Raw genomic sequence first — 14,133 nt, 5'->3', positions numbered from 1 at the left:
GGTTGCTCCCTGCTGACACACTGCAATCGGGTCACAGAGCGAGATACATCCTGTTTAATTTAGGTCCCGCGCTGAGGAGGTTTAAAACCCCATGAAAAGTGGTGTGTGTGTATATATATATATATATATACACAACTCATATAACTCACATGTTTAAAATATGCCATGAAAGCAATTTAATGAGTGGACTTTGCATGTTACTGATGGAAGAAGTATTCAGTTTTACCTATGTATCTAACATCACAGAAATACTTTATCACAAGTGCAAAACTACATAAGTACATAATATTTATCAGAAAAAGTATCAAAGGTGAAAGCACTCAGTACACAGGTAAAATGGCCTTCATCATTCTTGTTATATTACTGGCAACATAGGCAACATTTACATGCTGTATGTAGTAGTGGTGGAGATCATTTTATCTATTTTTTATACTATTAGATAGACAAAGGATAGCAATGCATCATATTTTATAAAATGATTATTCCAAATATTATTTTGTTTGTAAAATATTAATTTGCAGCAATGAAAGCTAAAAAAATAAATGTGGTGGAGTGAAAAGCACACAATGAGTCTCTGGAAATACTGAAAACTGTACTTAAGTACAGTAATTAAGAAAATGCATTTAGTTGCTTTCCACCCCTCCAGGTCACGTGGCTTTTTCATTTCTGCAGATGTCATTGCTTTCATGCAACGCTAGAGGACGCCATACACATTTCTTTTCGCTCAATCTTCAGAGCTTGGTCATTGATGAAAAAGCAGACTTTCAACGTACTTCCTCATTTGTATTGCTACCAGAATAATACTCTGTGTGAGTGTCTAGCCTGCATTAAAACTTTATCACACAAATCGTGTTAATGCAGTCCAAGGTGACTGAGGCTATGAGTGTTATTCCTTTAAAATTCAGACAATCATTGCATTATTCGATTTGCTCAATTTGCATTCTCCTATTTTCATCTGTGATTTAGTTTTCTAAGGTAACATAAAGGCACATCTTGCTGGTTAAGCTGCTTGTTCCCAAAATAACTTGAGCAAGATGGAGCGCTGAAGCTAAATTTGTCAGCCCCTGTGTGAACCCATGTCTCTCTGTAACCTGGATAATTCTGGCGTCCTGCCCCGTATCACTATGTCAGTAACTTCGTAGCCGAATACTTACAAGATCAGTATCATAGACTGGTATTATTATTATGGAAGTCCTGGCATACTGTTGTGTACCTCTTGGGTCTTTATGAGCCAAATGAATAGTGCTGCCGTCTCCAGATTCTCACTGGTCTGCCGCCAAAAGCTGCTGAGTGAAACTGTAGTTGAAAGTAATAGACTCATTCTCCAGAGACTGTAGCTTTGTGATTTAGGACAGCTTGTCAGTTCTGTAGAAAAACTGAACTATATGCATTTTTTAAAAAGGGGACCTATTGTGCTTTCCCTTATTTTCAGTCATATATATATAATGTTAAATGTTGGATGCACCTGTGTCAGACTGCTCTCAGTGCTTGATTCTTCCTCATAGACAAGTGGCAGTTGATTTGAATTGTGGATAACAGATAACTTGTTTGTGGCAAACCTTGTCATAGCAGGAACGTTGACTTATCACTGCTTTAATCATCTATACTACTTGTACTTACATAACTTATTTATTTACTTCTTTACTTGCTTAAAATTACATTTATTTTTGTTTTTCACCATTAAATAATAATACATTAAATATCTACAGTAGCTATATGAAGCACTGACCAAAAGATGTTTTAGGTTACTCCTGCAATTAATCAAATGGAACTGTACCAATTGAACATGGTCTTTATTTTCCTTAAAATTAATATGACATTTTCCAGGAAACTTCTAGGAAATTAAAATAAATTCTACAACTTTCAGCAGTAGCTCATTTAAATGTAAGATCTTTATAAACTGAAACTGATGCATGACATCGCAGCCTCACATTTTATTGTCCCTGTTTTGAAGTATTTACTTTTAGTTTGAAGAACTGTTCATAGTTAGTTATTAAAGGTAGTAGTTGATGTTAAGCCCAGTATTATGTTATTGGTTTTTTTTTTAACTTTATTACATCATAGTAGCCTTCACACAACTTTACAGATTTCAATTTACAGAAGACACTGTATTGAAAAAACAAAACCAGAAATTAAATGATTTATTGGTATAAACACGTAGAAGTTACATGTAGTTCTCCTTCATGCTGTAAAATTCTCCCAGTTTGACTGAAAAACTAGAGAGGTTCAGTAATTGGCAGATCTGTCAGTATGAACCGTCGTTGGGGAAAAAGCTGTTTGTGGACATGGATATAGACTGAATAATGCAGTGAAGAAAAAGGCATCAGACAACAACAAGTGTTCATCATAATTCCCAGCAAGAGGTCACAGGCAACAACAATTTGGTAGTATGGTCACCAGCCATATATACATGTTCCTCCAGGAATCCAGCACCTTCCTGTGGACACAGAAAGAAATTCAAACTTTAAAAACTTGATTCATCATTTCGCACGACCGTTTTAGAAACGCTAAAAGGGTCACGCACCTTATGCTGTAAAGGCCTCATTCCTTCTGCTCCTAATTTAGGATTGAACAAATGAACAGGTGTTAAAGGAGGAATCTGAGCTGCAACTGCAGAAACAGCTATTAGCCTGGGCTTTAGAATCACATGAGAAAAATGTAAATTGGGCAGACATAAAAGTTTTGAAATACTTGTAAATGTTAAAAAGGAGATTTGTCAACACTATAAGAAATTCACTGTGTTATATTAAACCACTTCTTTAAACCAATTAAAACTCACATTTTTTAGACTGTGCAAGTCCTACAATTATTAAATGCTGTATATCAGTGCCCTTATGGAGATTACTACTGCTGAGTAAAGGAAATGTGATTAAGTCTCCTAACCGTGTATATGAGGAGCCATTAGGGATTTAATTTATGGGTGCTGCCTCTTGGATTCACTGTCAGTGGCAGAGGCCACCTTTTCCAAGTTTAGTGCCTTCCATGTATGGAAAGTAAGTCACGGAGAAGGACGAGGCCACCTCAGGACTCAAGTACACTTGATCACAGCATAGATCAAATCTAATATTCATACAATATACATCCAGCTTAACTGGAAAATGTTCATAGCATTTTTAAATATCTACAGTATGCTATAAATATGCAAGTAACAAGTTACTCCAAAAATAAAACAGTTATCAGGTTTTCTTTATAAGGCTGATAGGCACACTCCTTTTTTGAGTTTGACTTATAATCACATAGAACATGTCAGAAAACTTCTTCTTTTTAATTTCTGACCTGTGAAAATGATGATCTATTTCTTTTCTTTTTCTCCCTCTGGAACAGTGGGCTCTGTTTAACAGAATAACAAGTTATTAGTTTTCAAAATATTTCCAGTGCTTCCAGTGTAAATTTATACTGTTTAACTCCCACAAAAAGCTTTAAGGTAGTTGCTTTAGGTAGTTGTTGTACTTACGTTTAACCTCCAGCTTGCAGCTGATAGTTACTTCTCCGTGATCATTCTTGGCTCTGCAGGCGTACACACCTCCGTCAAAGCTACCGGGTTTACGGATTTCCAGAGAGCAGATACCCTGGACGCAGATCTGCCTGTACTTGGGATCGTCTCCAATAATCATCTGATTCTTCATCCATATGATCTTAGGCTGCAGAAAAATATGAGATTTTTACACACTTCCCTCTAGAAGTACAGATCATGCCCCCTAACAACCCTCATCTCATAAATAAACAAGGAGTGGTGCTGTTTCTATTTATGTTTCAGTCACTTGGCAAAAAAAACCCTTCTGATGGAAGTGGACACACTGCACACAGTCGTTATGGGAGTTTTAATGGCACTGACATGGTAAGCACCTCCTGGGGCTCCAAAAGGAATGTTACACATCTGACCCCGCTTCCCTGCTGACCTGTCACCCTTATGGCCTCCACCCTCCTCTGCTCTCACCATATATATATACCAATTCTACACTACCATCCTGTTTGGTGACCCGGTTGGTTATGTCCCAAAGAGATGAGATACTCAAGAAAGCAGGCTTCCACATTCTCAGCTCAAAGCATGACTGACTGAGTGAGGAAAGGTGTTTGTTAAACAACTCAAAGTATGGCCAGTAACCTTAATATAATCATTAACGTACTGACAAGTAGGTTAATGACTGAGCAAATCTAACAAAGACTCAATGAACACTCCATTAGTGCATTAATTACAAATAAACCTCTGTATTTCAAAATATCAAAGGCCAGAACCAGTGATTTTGTTGGTTTCAGCCATTTAGCTAACAACAGCAATGACAACTATTTTAAGAATTGTGTAATCGTTTTGAGTCATTTTATAAAAGGAATACTAAAAACCATTTGGGGGTGGCTGTGGCTCAGGAGGTAGAGCGGTTGTCCTCCAATTGGAAGATTGGCGGTCCACATGTTGATGTGTCCTTGAGCAAGACACTTAACCCCAAATTGCTCCTGTTGTTGCGCCAATGGTGTGTGAATGAGAATGAATGGTTAGCTTCCTCCTGATGTGCAGGTTTGCACCCTGCATGGTAGCCCCTGCCATCAGTGTATGAATGTGTGTGAATGGGTGAATGAGATGTAATGTAAAAGTGCTTTGAGTGGTTATATCGACTAGAAAAGCCCTACATTACAACTGCAGACCATTTCCATAAGCATAATTGTTTTATGGGAAGCCATTGTGTTCCATTCAATTAATAACAAATTCATTCAAGAGATACTTGCTGAAGAAAAAGAAAAAACATTAGTCCAAATTATCTATATTTGTCATTATTTTTGCATTAGCTGTGACAAGGTTTGTTCAGTGATTGAAATGTTGAAATGTAGCATCTGAAATACATTGAAGTCATGAGCTATGTGTTGGACGTGCTGCTTTGTTATGTGGTGTACCACAAGCATCAGTCTTGGGGCCTGTGCTATTCTCCTTATAGATGCTTTCACTCATTTGGATGCTGATGACATCCAGTTATATTTATCCTTCAAACATGATGAGCCTGATAGACTGTGTATTAAACAACTGCTTAAATGCAATTATGAACTGAATGGCAAATACTTTTCTCTTGTCAAAAGCAGATAAAACTGAAGTCTTCATTTTTGCTGCTGATAATTGTCACTAGTAATCAGGCAGAACTTCTTTCCTCGTCTCCATCTAGTCTGCATGATCTTGGTGTGATTTTTAACCAATCCATGAGTTTTCATATTGACTCGATCATGTTTCTTTCACTTAAGAAACACATCCTAACTCAGGTCTGTTGTGTCAAGAGTTGAAATGGAGATGCTAATACATGCTTTAATCTCATCATAGTTAACTGTAATGATTTTTTTGCCTGCCTTAATAAATCTCCCTTGGACTGTTTACAGACTGCTCAAGTGCTGCTGCTAGGCTACAATCCAACAGATGGTCACACATTAAACCTATTTTAACCTCTCTGCTCTGGCTTCCTGTTAATTTTATAATTAATTTTAAAATCTTGGTGTTCACTTGTAGAGCCCTATGTGGCCATGCTCCACATTGCATCATGGTCATCTGCACTCAGACCACTAGCTGACTTCTCAGATTGTTCTCAGGGTCCCTCAGACACTTTTTTTTAAGACTGTGGATTCTTTCAAAAAGCAGTTTCAAACCCATCTGTTCAGACAAGCATTGAGGAAGCTTGTGGTATTTCATATTTAAACTTGTGTTTTATGTCTGTTTTTACCACTTTGTTTTATCTGTTGTTTATCTTTGTTTTATTTATTTAACTGTGAAACACTTTGTGACTGGTGTCTGTGAAATGTGATATATAAATGTCTACTTCATTATTTGTTCATAAAACAAACTTTGAAGACAAACTGTTTAGTGTTACAGGGTAATGACATGGTACTGTTCGTGCATGAAAAAAAAGAAAATCTTGTTACTGTACTTTTGGTAGTCCCCTGACAGAGCACAGCAGCTTGGTGCTGTAGCCAACAGTGGTGGATCTGTCAGTCAGATTAGTGGTGAATTTGGGCGGCTCGCTGAAGTCGTGCTCCTTGAACTCAGTAGGCTTGTATTCAATACCTGGAAAACAGAAAATAAACTATTAACTACATTACAGCTTACCTGATATACACCACTTAATAAGAGTCCGTCTTTTTATGCTTTATGCAGGATTTCTTGAAAAGTCGCATGCCCAATGACAGCTCTTACTAATATAACTATTGTTGCTTTTTGTCATTGGTCAACCATCATTTGCATGGCTGCAGTTTTCACATTTACATGTGAGGTTACAGATTTGTCAATAAAAATGCATGCAAAAATGTATGTAAATGTAATATATTTAGGTTAAAGTAGAGGGTTAATTTAATAGAAGAAATGCCTACTAGCAAGTAACAGTAACATTTCTGTAGGATAAAGATATGATTCCCAGACATTGCTACTGAGTGAGTGAACTAATGAATTAAGTCTTCAGTGTCTTGGCAAAGAACTAATAAAGCAAAGAGTACCCTCTTTCACGATGGTGGCCTCTTCCTTTGTGACAGCAGCGTCCTCACTAATTCCACACTTGTTTTCAGAAAACACTCTGAACTTGTAGGTGTTGCCCATGATGAGGTCAGAGATAGTGGCATTAAGTCTATGGTAATTCTCCAACACAGTGTACCAGTCCTGTGAACACACAACACACAGCAATGACAAGATGAATTAGCTGCAGAGATACTGAGGATCGCTATCCCACTATTAATAATCATCAAATAGAATTTATTATCACACCAGCAGTCAGCAACCCTTTGGTACTGAAATCCTACACTAACAATTATTATTTTATAATTATTATTAAAAATTACTTACAGTAGTCTTTCTGTCGGCTTTCTGGATTGTGTAACCTGTAATGTCTGTGTTTCCATTATCTTTGGGTGCAGTCCACTCCAGAGCAACATTGAAGCCCCAGACATCCACAACCTTTACACTGGCAGGGGGCCCGGGCAGCTCTGTGAAAGACCAGGCATTGATGAGGTATCAAGTATTATGTCCAGAGTTTTCAATCTCATTACACTGAATTGGATTTTTCACAGTGTGTCACTGTGCTGTGCTTCCCTGTGGCTTGGAAAACAACTTGTGTTTTTACTTTTTTTTTTAATGCAACATCAATACTTCAATACTCACCGACAATTTGAAGGACGAGTGAAGCCTTGTCCTCAAAGTCATCTACCTTCACACACATCTCATACTCTCCAGAGTCCTCTCTCTCAGATGCACGGATAAACAGGATGCTATCTCTTTCGGTGCTGCGGATGTTCACCCTCTTTTTGTCCAGGGGCTCTCCGTTCTTTGTCCAGGTGACCACGGGTTTGGGTTTGCCCTGGAGAGAAAGAAACCAGACAAATTGGTTTTAATGAATTATGTTGCTGGGTTCATCACATACTTGCAGTAACACACAGTCATCTTGGGCTTACTGTGAAGGGGATGGTTAGATTGATCTTCTCTCCAACATGAGCGACGTATCTCTGTCTGAGGAAACGAGGCAGACGAACTTTGGGGCGATCTAGAGAAAATTAAATACAATGAATGAAATTAGCATTAGTCAATATTAATCAATCATGTATTGGTTCCACATCTCGTCAGTGAATGACGGAAACAGACTGAGCAGGACTGTTAGGATCTTTGGAGTCAAACAAAAGGATTTCATTTCCGATAAATCTTATAGACAGGAGTCGCAAATCAGCAACCATGCAAGTTCATCTCAGCCGGTGGTGCCATCAGGGCATCTCTGTGTTTTGAATGGTTGTAAAAGCCACCATTATCCTTCCTTTATCACCTCAGCTATCTACTCAGTGCTTCATAGCTTACATTTTACCTTAACTGTTGTTTTGCATATTTGTGTGTTTATTATTAGTACATTTCTGCCTTGAAGTCGGAGATTTTAAAATGCGTCAAGGGAATAAAAATAATTGTGGATATAAAAGTATTAGAATATCACAGCATTAGAAAGCAAACATTTTCACCCCATGACTGTAAAATATTTGTTAAGAAGGCACCAACCCACCTCTTCCCTAACTCCCTATTTGTGTAATATATTCTATAAAGGCAAAAATAAATCCCAACATCATCATTAAAAAAATCATAAAAACAGTTGACAAACCAACAGTGACTTTTGAAGCCTCAGTATCTTATTGAAGCTTATTTGTAAAAGTGATTTGCTGAGACGGACCACCTGCTGAGTACAGCAGAGCAACATTTGTCACTGTGACTCTAAATAAAGCAGGCGTACTGTAGTATATCACCTCTCCAAAATGACGCATGATTTGGAGCTTGGGTTACACCCACTCACATCAGAATACATTAAAATCATGTTTAAATAAAGCCAGTTGATGCCTTCTTCAAACTGTACTGTAGATATAAATAGGATCATAAATGAACTGGTAAAAACTATTTTTATGAGCTTAAGTACATCTATATGTTAGCTGAAATATTACATATTCTGGAGACCTTGAGCACATACTGTGTGCTGGCATGTTAAGTGTCTTAACACTTCATACAGGGAGCATTAGGCTTAATGAAAATTCTCCCCTGCAAAGTCTGTGGCATGTTTCAAAATAAACAGTGAATCTCTGGAAGTGTCATGAGATTTGGGGTGTCACCTGAGAAGCTGGATCCACACCCACCACCCCCGTCATCCACCCCCCTCTCTACGCAGACACAGGACACACTGGAATTTACCCACCCCCTCTCCTCTTCACAGCCCCCACCTGCTTGCAGTCAGATCACTTGTCACCATCGATCTTAGAGAAGGAGCCTGACACTCCCCCCAGCAGGAATCCTGACAGCGAGCACAATGCAATGCCAACCTCTCCACAGAAAAATCTGTGTTAATAGCGACGACATCCTAACTATTTTTCCAAAGCTTTCTAGTCGGTGGTCATTTGGGAGGAAAGCATTCATAAGATATTTCTAAATGTGGACCGCCTGCTATGGCGAACATGGTTGTGACTATTGAAATACTGCCAGTTTAGCTGGGATCAACTAGCATTCCTGCCCCGTCCAACTCTCCATTATGCATAACGATGATTTGTGACTGAGCCAAGGTAACACAGCTCCTCTTTTTAAAGCCTTCAGGCATCCAATCATTGTTTTACCACAAATCACTTTAGATATAATGTCTCTGATTAACACTGTGTCTTTAAAACCTTCTACTTAACAAGTGTGTAATTATCACAGTGTGTTTGGCTGGATATGTGTTCCAGTTGAAAGTAGAGACAAGTGAGAAGAGCAGAGTTTTAAGCCATTAGCATTACAGGTATGTTGCCAGCAGGGTCCAGATAGCTGAGAGGAAAACATTGCTGAGCTGTTTCTGTTTGACTCCTGCACTTTACAACTCCCTGTTCTCATGATAAATAGCCCTATGAAGTTTAAGCCAGAGTTATGTCAAATGGTGTGTCGCATATTTGTTGTAGCATACTTTACAAAGTGTTTAAGCTAATCAAGTTGCACATGAGAGAAAGTTTAATATTACTCAGAAGCCCAGTCTATGATGCACTCATATGTGGTAGCTTCTTGAGCTGTCCTAATGCAATAAACCCACTACAAATGAAAATAAACATTTATTTTAGACCTGACTCTTTGATTCTAAGTTTTGGTCATGTAGGCGTTAAGAACCATCTGTGTAAAGGTAGTCGTTTGAGGAGCTTTATGAGTACCAAACAACCAGTGAGCAGAACATAAACAGCTAAAATGATATAACAATGACTATGACAAACTGATTTGTGAAATATTTTTATTATATCTTTCTCAACACACTCTGTACTACTTATGTATGTTTTATGTAGTATGTTTTTTTTCAGTGTTTCATTTCATTATACTAGATGCTCGTCATGCATATAATATTCTAGCTTTTTTTAAAGGTTGTGTATCAGTACGATGCATTTGTTTTTATATTTTATTTTACTGCTTTAACACTTAAATGTCTGTGTTGGATAAATAAAGTTGAACTTTTCTGACTCTTTCTTTTATTTGTGGTAAAAGTGGTATAGATAGTTCCCTTCATGTGCTGAAAATGTAAAGAAAAGTGATCATAGAATAGTGTGTGTTAAGTTATGTGCTCTCTGTCTTTGTGAACATTTCTTACCAGCAACCTCTTTCACCAGAACAGCCTCATGGAGTGCACATGGAGGGCTGCGGCCACCGGGGTTAAGAGCCACCACACGGATCTTCAGACGGTCACCGGTGGTCTGGTTCTTGATCACGTAGCGGCAGGACTTCTGCAGATCCTCATTGATTGCTTTCCAGTCCTCAGCTGAATGGGACAATTACACAGATTGAAGACATACCGGCACAAAGCTGTTGTTTATCTCTCTATTATAAGATCAAAAATGTGTTATTAAAGAGCACTTAATGTGCAAACTGTTGGCATCATGAGAGGAACAGATCTGATTCACACAGATAATAAGAGATTGATAATTAATAAATTGGGACACTGAGCACAGCTTGTTGTGCAGCTTTGAAATGGAAACAGAGTGATTATGTTTGACGCAAATTTTTTGTGTGTATACATGAAATTGCTGCTCTGTGGATATACATCAAGCCCTGCCTGCTAAATCAAGCTTGCATTGAACTGCTGCTGATATTAGCTTAGAGCTGTAAGTCTAAAAGCAGGACCTCCAGCGAGACCACAGCAGCTCCTGAAATGCCTCTTTCCTTGTAGGGAGAAGTTAGGTAGCTCATGATATAACTCTGCCAGTGACACTTCAGGGACAGCTGCAACCGATATGGCTGACCCACATTAAAACAGCAATTTAACATGTTCCTAAGTATATTTAAAATGCACTTAAACATTGTGTAGCAGAAAGAGCTGCAATGTAAAGTGCTGATGTAAAAACCTAATATCAGCTGTTGACATTAAACCTTTTGAAGTAATTTAAAAGTCAGTTGACACTTTTGTCACTGTGTATTAATACCACTATCTGACCCCTTTGGTGCATGTGTCAGTATTTAGTGCACCTGGTCAAAAGCTGAGCAGGACTTACTTCCGTCCTTGCAGATTTCAATGGTGTATCCATCCAGACCGTCTGGGCCGACTGTCTCCGGCTGGCTCCACATGATGGTAACTGAAGTGTCATTTTTGTCCTCAACAAACAGCTCCACAGGAGCGCTTGTGGGCTCTGCAGATGCCAAAGAAACACAAAATTACTCAAGTGATATTGATATAAGTGGCAAAAATACACATCAATCAGATATTGATTAAAAGACGATCCAGTTCTTAATTCTAGTACTGTAATAAAAGAAAACGGGTGCTGAAAAGAGAAATCATATCACTCTGAGATGAAGGTTTGTGAATAGAGGGGTTACCTTTGGGTGGAGGTGGTGGAGGTGTGGGTGGTTTAACCTCTTCTGGTGGAGGTGGCTCAGCAGCTTCACCTGATGTTGAATAGGTATTGGCATTATCATTGGCAGCATGTGATGAGGAGGGCAATGCAACAGCATCACTTATAATCCAGTTATGTACCTCACAGCTCTCTGTCTCTCATACTGGCATGTCAAAGCATTTATTTGTATCCAGTTTTTCTCAAATGAAAAAACAAAAAACAAAACAAAAAACTAAATGCTGGTTGCTTTACCATCAGCAGGTGCTTCAGCGTCAGCAGCGGGAGCAGCTTCCTCTGTGGCTGGAGCGGCAGCAGCTATTATTAAATGTTAGATATTAATTAGTGCATTAGGCAGATGGAATATGTTCTGACAGATGATAATGTATGTGCTGGATTTAGTGGTCTAGAAGGTGTTAAAAGCGTTATGTGGGAGTCAGTTAGTGTTGTTAGCTTTACCATGTAAGCGTGGAACTTCAAATGTTAATACTACTTGTGTAAGATGTCTGTTGTGGATCAAGTTGTTGTCTTTTTTTACCATCAGCGGGGGCCTCAGCAGTGGCAGCTGGCGATTCTTCTACAGCCGGAGCAGCAGCTGATATTAGGGGTTAGAAGATATTATCATGTAATATTAGTGCAGTTAGCTTTGTTATAGGAGCATGAAGGTTTAATAATAGCGTACTCATATAAGATGTCTGTTACTCCACTGACTTTGTTTCTATTTTTTTTTTTTTTTTACCATCGGTGGGGGCCTCAGCAGCAGCAGCTGGTGTTTCCTCTGTAGCAGGTGCAGCAGCTGATATAGGAGGTTAGAGTACATTAGCAATAGGCATTCGTGCAGTTAGCTTTACTGTAGGAGGTTGAAGTTTGACAATACTTTTAGAAGATGCCTTTTATTCCACTGATAGTCTTTTTTTAATTATTATTTTTTACCATCAGCAGGGGCCTCAGCAGCAGCAGCAGCAGCAGCTGGTGCTTCTTCTGTAGCAGGTGCAGCAGATATTAGAAGTTAGAGGACATCAGTATATGACATGTTCAAAGTGGTCAAACATTTGGAAAATGTTATATACTGATAAAAAGGTTAAATCTAGTAGAATGAAAAAAGAGAAGTTAATATGAGCAGAGATGGGTGATTTTGGGGGGGGGGGGGGGGGGGGGTATGATCATACCATCAGCAGTCGACTGATCTGCAGGAGCAGTAGCTTCTTCAGGTGGAGCAGCTGATGTAGATGTTAGACGTTAGAATGACAGATTAATTAATGCTCACAGCAGATGTGTTAAATAAGCGTTAAATATTATAAATAGTATAGAAATAATTAATAAACGAGGTATTGGTAATATGCCTTAACATATCAGTTATGTCCAAAGTTACTATGTTTCAGTAGCCTTTAGCAATGAAGAGTTAAAAGCTTCTAGTGCAAGCAGAGAATTAAAGCAGTAAACGTGCAGTTTCCGTCTGACGCGCCCTCTCCAGTAACTCAGAGCACCTTTACGCTCTGTGCGCACCGGCACACGTGCGTAAAGGTTACCGCTTGCTTACCATGAGTTGATCAAACTACCTTGGACTTAAAAAAAATGAAATAACTTCCTCATGTTCATCCACCGACAGATAAAATAAAGGTGGACTGTACGATGTATAATGGACGGGAACTCATGGCTCACACGCCGCTGAGCACGGTGCATTACCATCTGCGGGTGCAGCGCCCTCCTCAGCTGGAGGAGCCTCTCCCTCGGCAGGAGGGGCCCCTTCAGCAGGTGCAGCTTCGGCTGGAGCGGCCTCGACTGGAGCAGGCTCTGGGGCGGGTTCAGGAGCAGGAGCGGGAGCGGGCTCGGGCTCTGGAGCCTTCTCCTCCTTCTTGGCAGGTTCTTTCTTTGCCGCCTTCTTGATCGGGGCAGGTTTAGACGGCATGTTGAAGGTTGCAGCTAATTCCCAACTCGGTAAAGTCCTGAAACTGTATCCAATGCCATCATTCCTGCGGGGGTTGCAGGCTTATATAGAGCTCGGCAGGTTCAGGGTCAGGCACCGCCCCCCAATGAATTACATGTAATAGATACTAGGCACCATCTATGACTCAGGCCACCATGTCTGTTTGTGGTCTCACTCATTAACACTCGCTGTGCATCATCAACTATTCCAGTACAAAAACTATGATCCAGTCACATTATAACTTTTTATTAACATAACATAAAAATATAAAGTATAGACTAAAATACAAGTAAATACTGACTTATATGGGGCTTGGGGGCTTTTTGGATTCAATACTGTATGACTTTTATGTTGCTCAAATTTTACGTTTTCAACACTTAAAGCATTTCTATGTGACCTTAATGATGATTGAAAGCACAAAAGATCATTAAAGTTCATTAAAAAAATGTTAACCCTTTCAAACTGACACACAGGAAGCAACAGATTAAATATAACATGTATTTTATTGATTCCAACAAACAGTGATAGGTGGATGAAAGCCTTCAGAAGCATGCCTTATCCTTGTATTGGACCCAACTCTGAAGAAATATACCGATGTCTTAAGGATGATTTTTTTCCCCCCTCCTTAATGATTGTTGCCGCATCCATAATGCCAACCTATTTACAATCTTTACAATGATGTCCTGTACAAAATAGAGAAATGAAGTTTTACAAAGGATTCTTTAGAAAAAAAGGAAAAAGAAATATCAAATATCTGAGTATTAAAAAAAGAAAACATTATCTAGAATGATTTTCCTAAACAATACATTAATGTTAACATTTTTTCTCATCACACAGCAAAGTTTACATGCATTTACAACACTTAGAAACCCTTAACATTTGCACGTCAGTGA

At 38.9% G+C, this 14,133-nt stretch overlaps 1 protein-coding gene and 1 long non-coding RNA gene across 2 annotated transcripts; both read right to left on the bottom strand.

Moving 5' to 3' along the window:
* Nucleotides 1–2,250: 2,250 nt before the first annotated feature.
* LOC128355604 (uncharacterized) lies at nt 2,251–3,297 on the bottom strand. Its single transcript, XR_008321138.1, has 3 exons — nt 3,277–3,297; nt 2,525–2,553; nt 2,251–2,437 (listed from the first exon to the last, which is right to left on the bottom strand). It is a non-coding gene; the product is annotated as an uncharacterized LOC128355604 (long non-coding RNA).
* Nucleotides 3,298–3,419: 122 nt separating this feature from the next.
* On the bottom strand, nt 3,420–13,259 carry mybphb (myosin binding protein Hb). The gene is made up of 10 exons (XM_053315567.1): nt 13,000–13,259; nt 11,300–11,368; nt 10,978–11,112; nt 10,080–10,247; nt 7,411–7,499; nt 7,121–7,316; nt 6,806–6,945; nt 6,463–6,622; nt 5,901–6,037; nt 3,420–3,641 (listed from the first exon to the last, which is right to left on the bottom strand). The coding sequence occupies exons 1-10, from the start codon at nt 13,220–13,222 to the stop codon at nt 3,420–3,422; spliced, it is 1,539 nt and encodes a 512-aa protein (XP_053171542.1). The 5' UTR covers nt 13,223–13,259.
* Between the last annotated feature and the right edge of the window lie 874 nt (nt 13,260–14,133).

The sequence above is a fragment of the Scomber japonicus genome, chromosome 3, assembly GCF_027409825.1.
Source record: "Scomber japonicus isolate fScoJap1 chromosome 3, fScoJap1.pri, whole genome shotgun sequence".
Taxonomy (NCBI): Eukaryota; Metazoa; Chordata; class Actinopteri; order Scombriformes; family Scombridae; genus Scomber; species Scomber japonicus.
Note: the sequence above shows the minus strand (reverse complement) of the source record. Positions and strands in the feature narration are given on the sequence as shown.

Excerpts from the sequence above, each read along its gene's own strand:
- mybphb (XM_053315567.1), bottom strand. The coding sequence starts at position 13,222 with ATGCCGTCTAAACCTGCCCCGATCAAGAAGGCGGCAAAGAAAGAACCT. Across the intron at positions 11,369-12,999 it reads GGGCGCTGCACCCGCAGATG|GTGAAGCTGCTGAGCCACCT; the intron begins GTAATGCACCGT and ends ATTCAACATCAG. Across the intron at positions 6,623-6,805 it reads AAGCCGACAGAAAGACTACT|GACTGGTACACTGTGTTGGA; the intron begins GTAAGTAATTTT and ends GTGTGTTCACAG.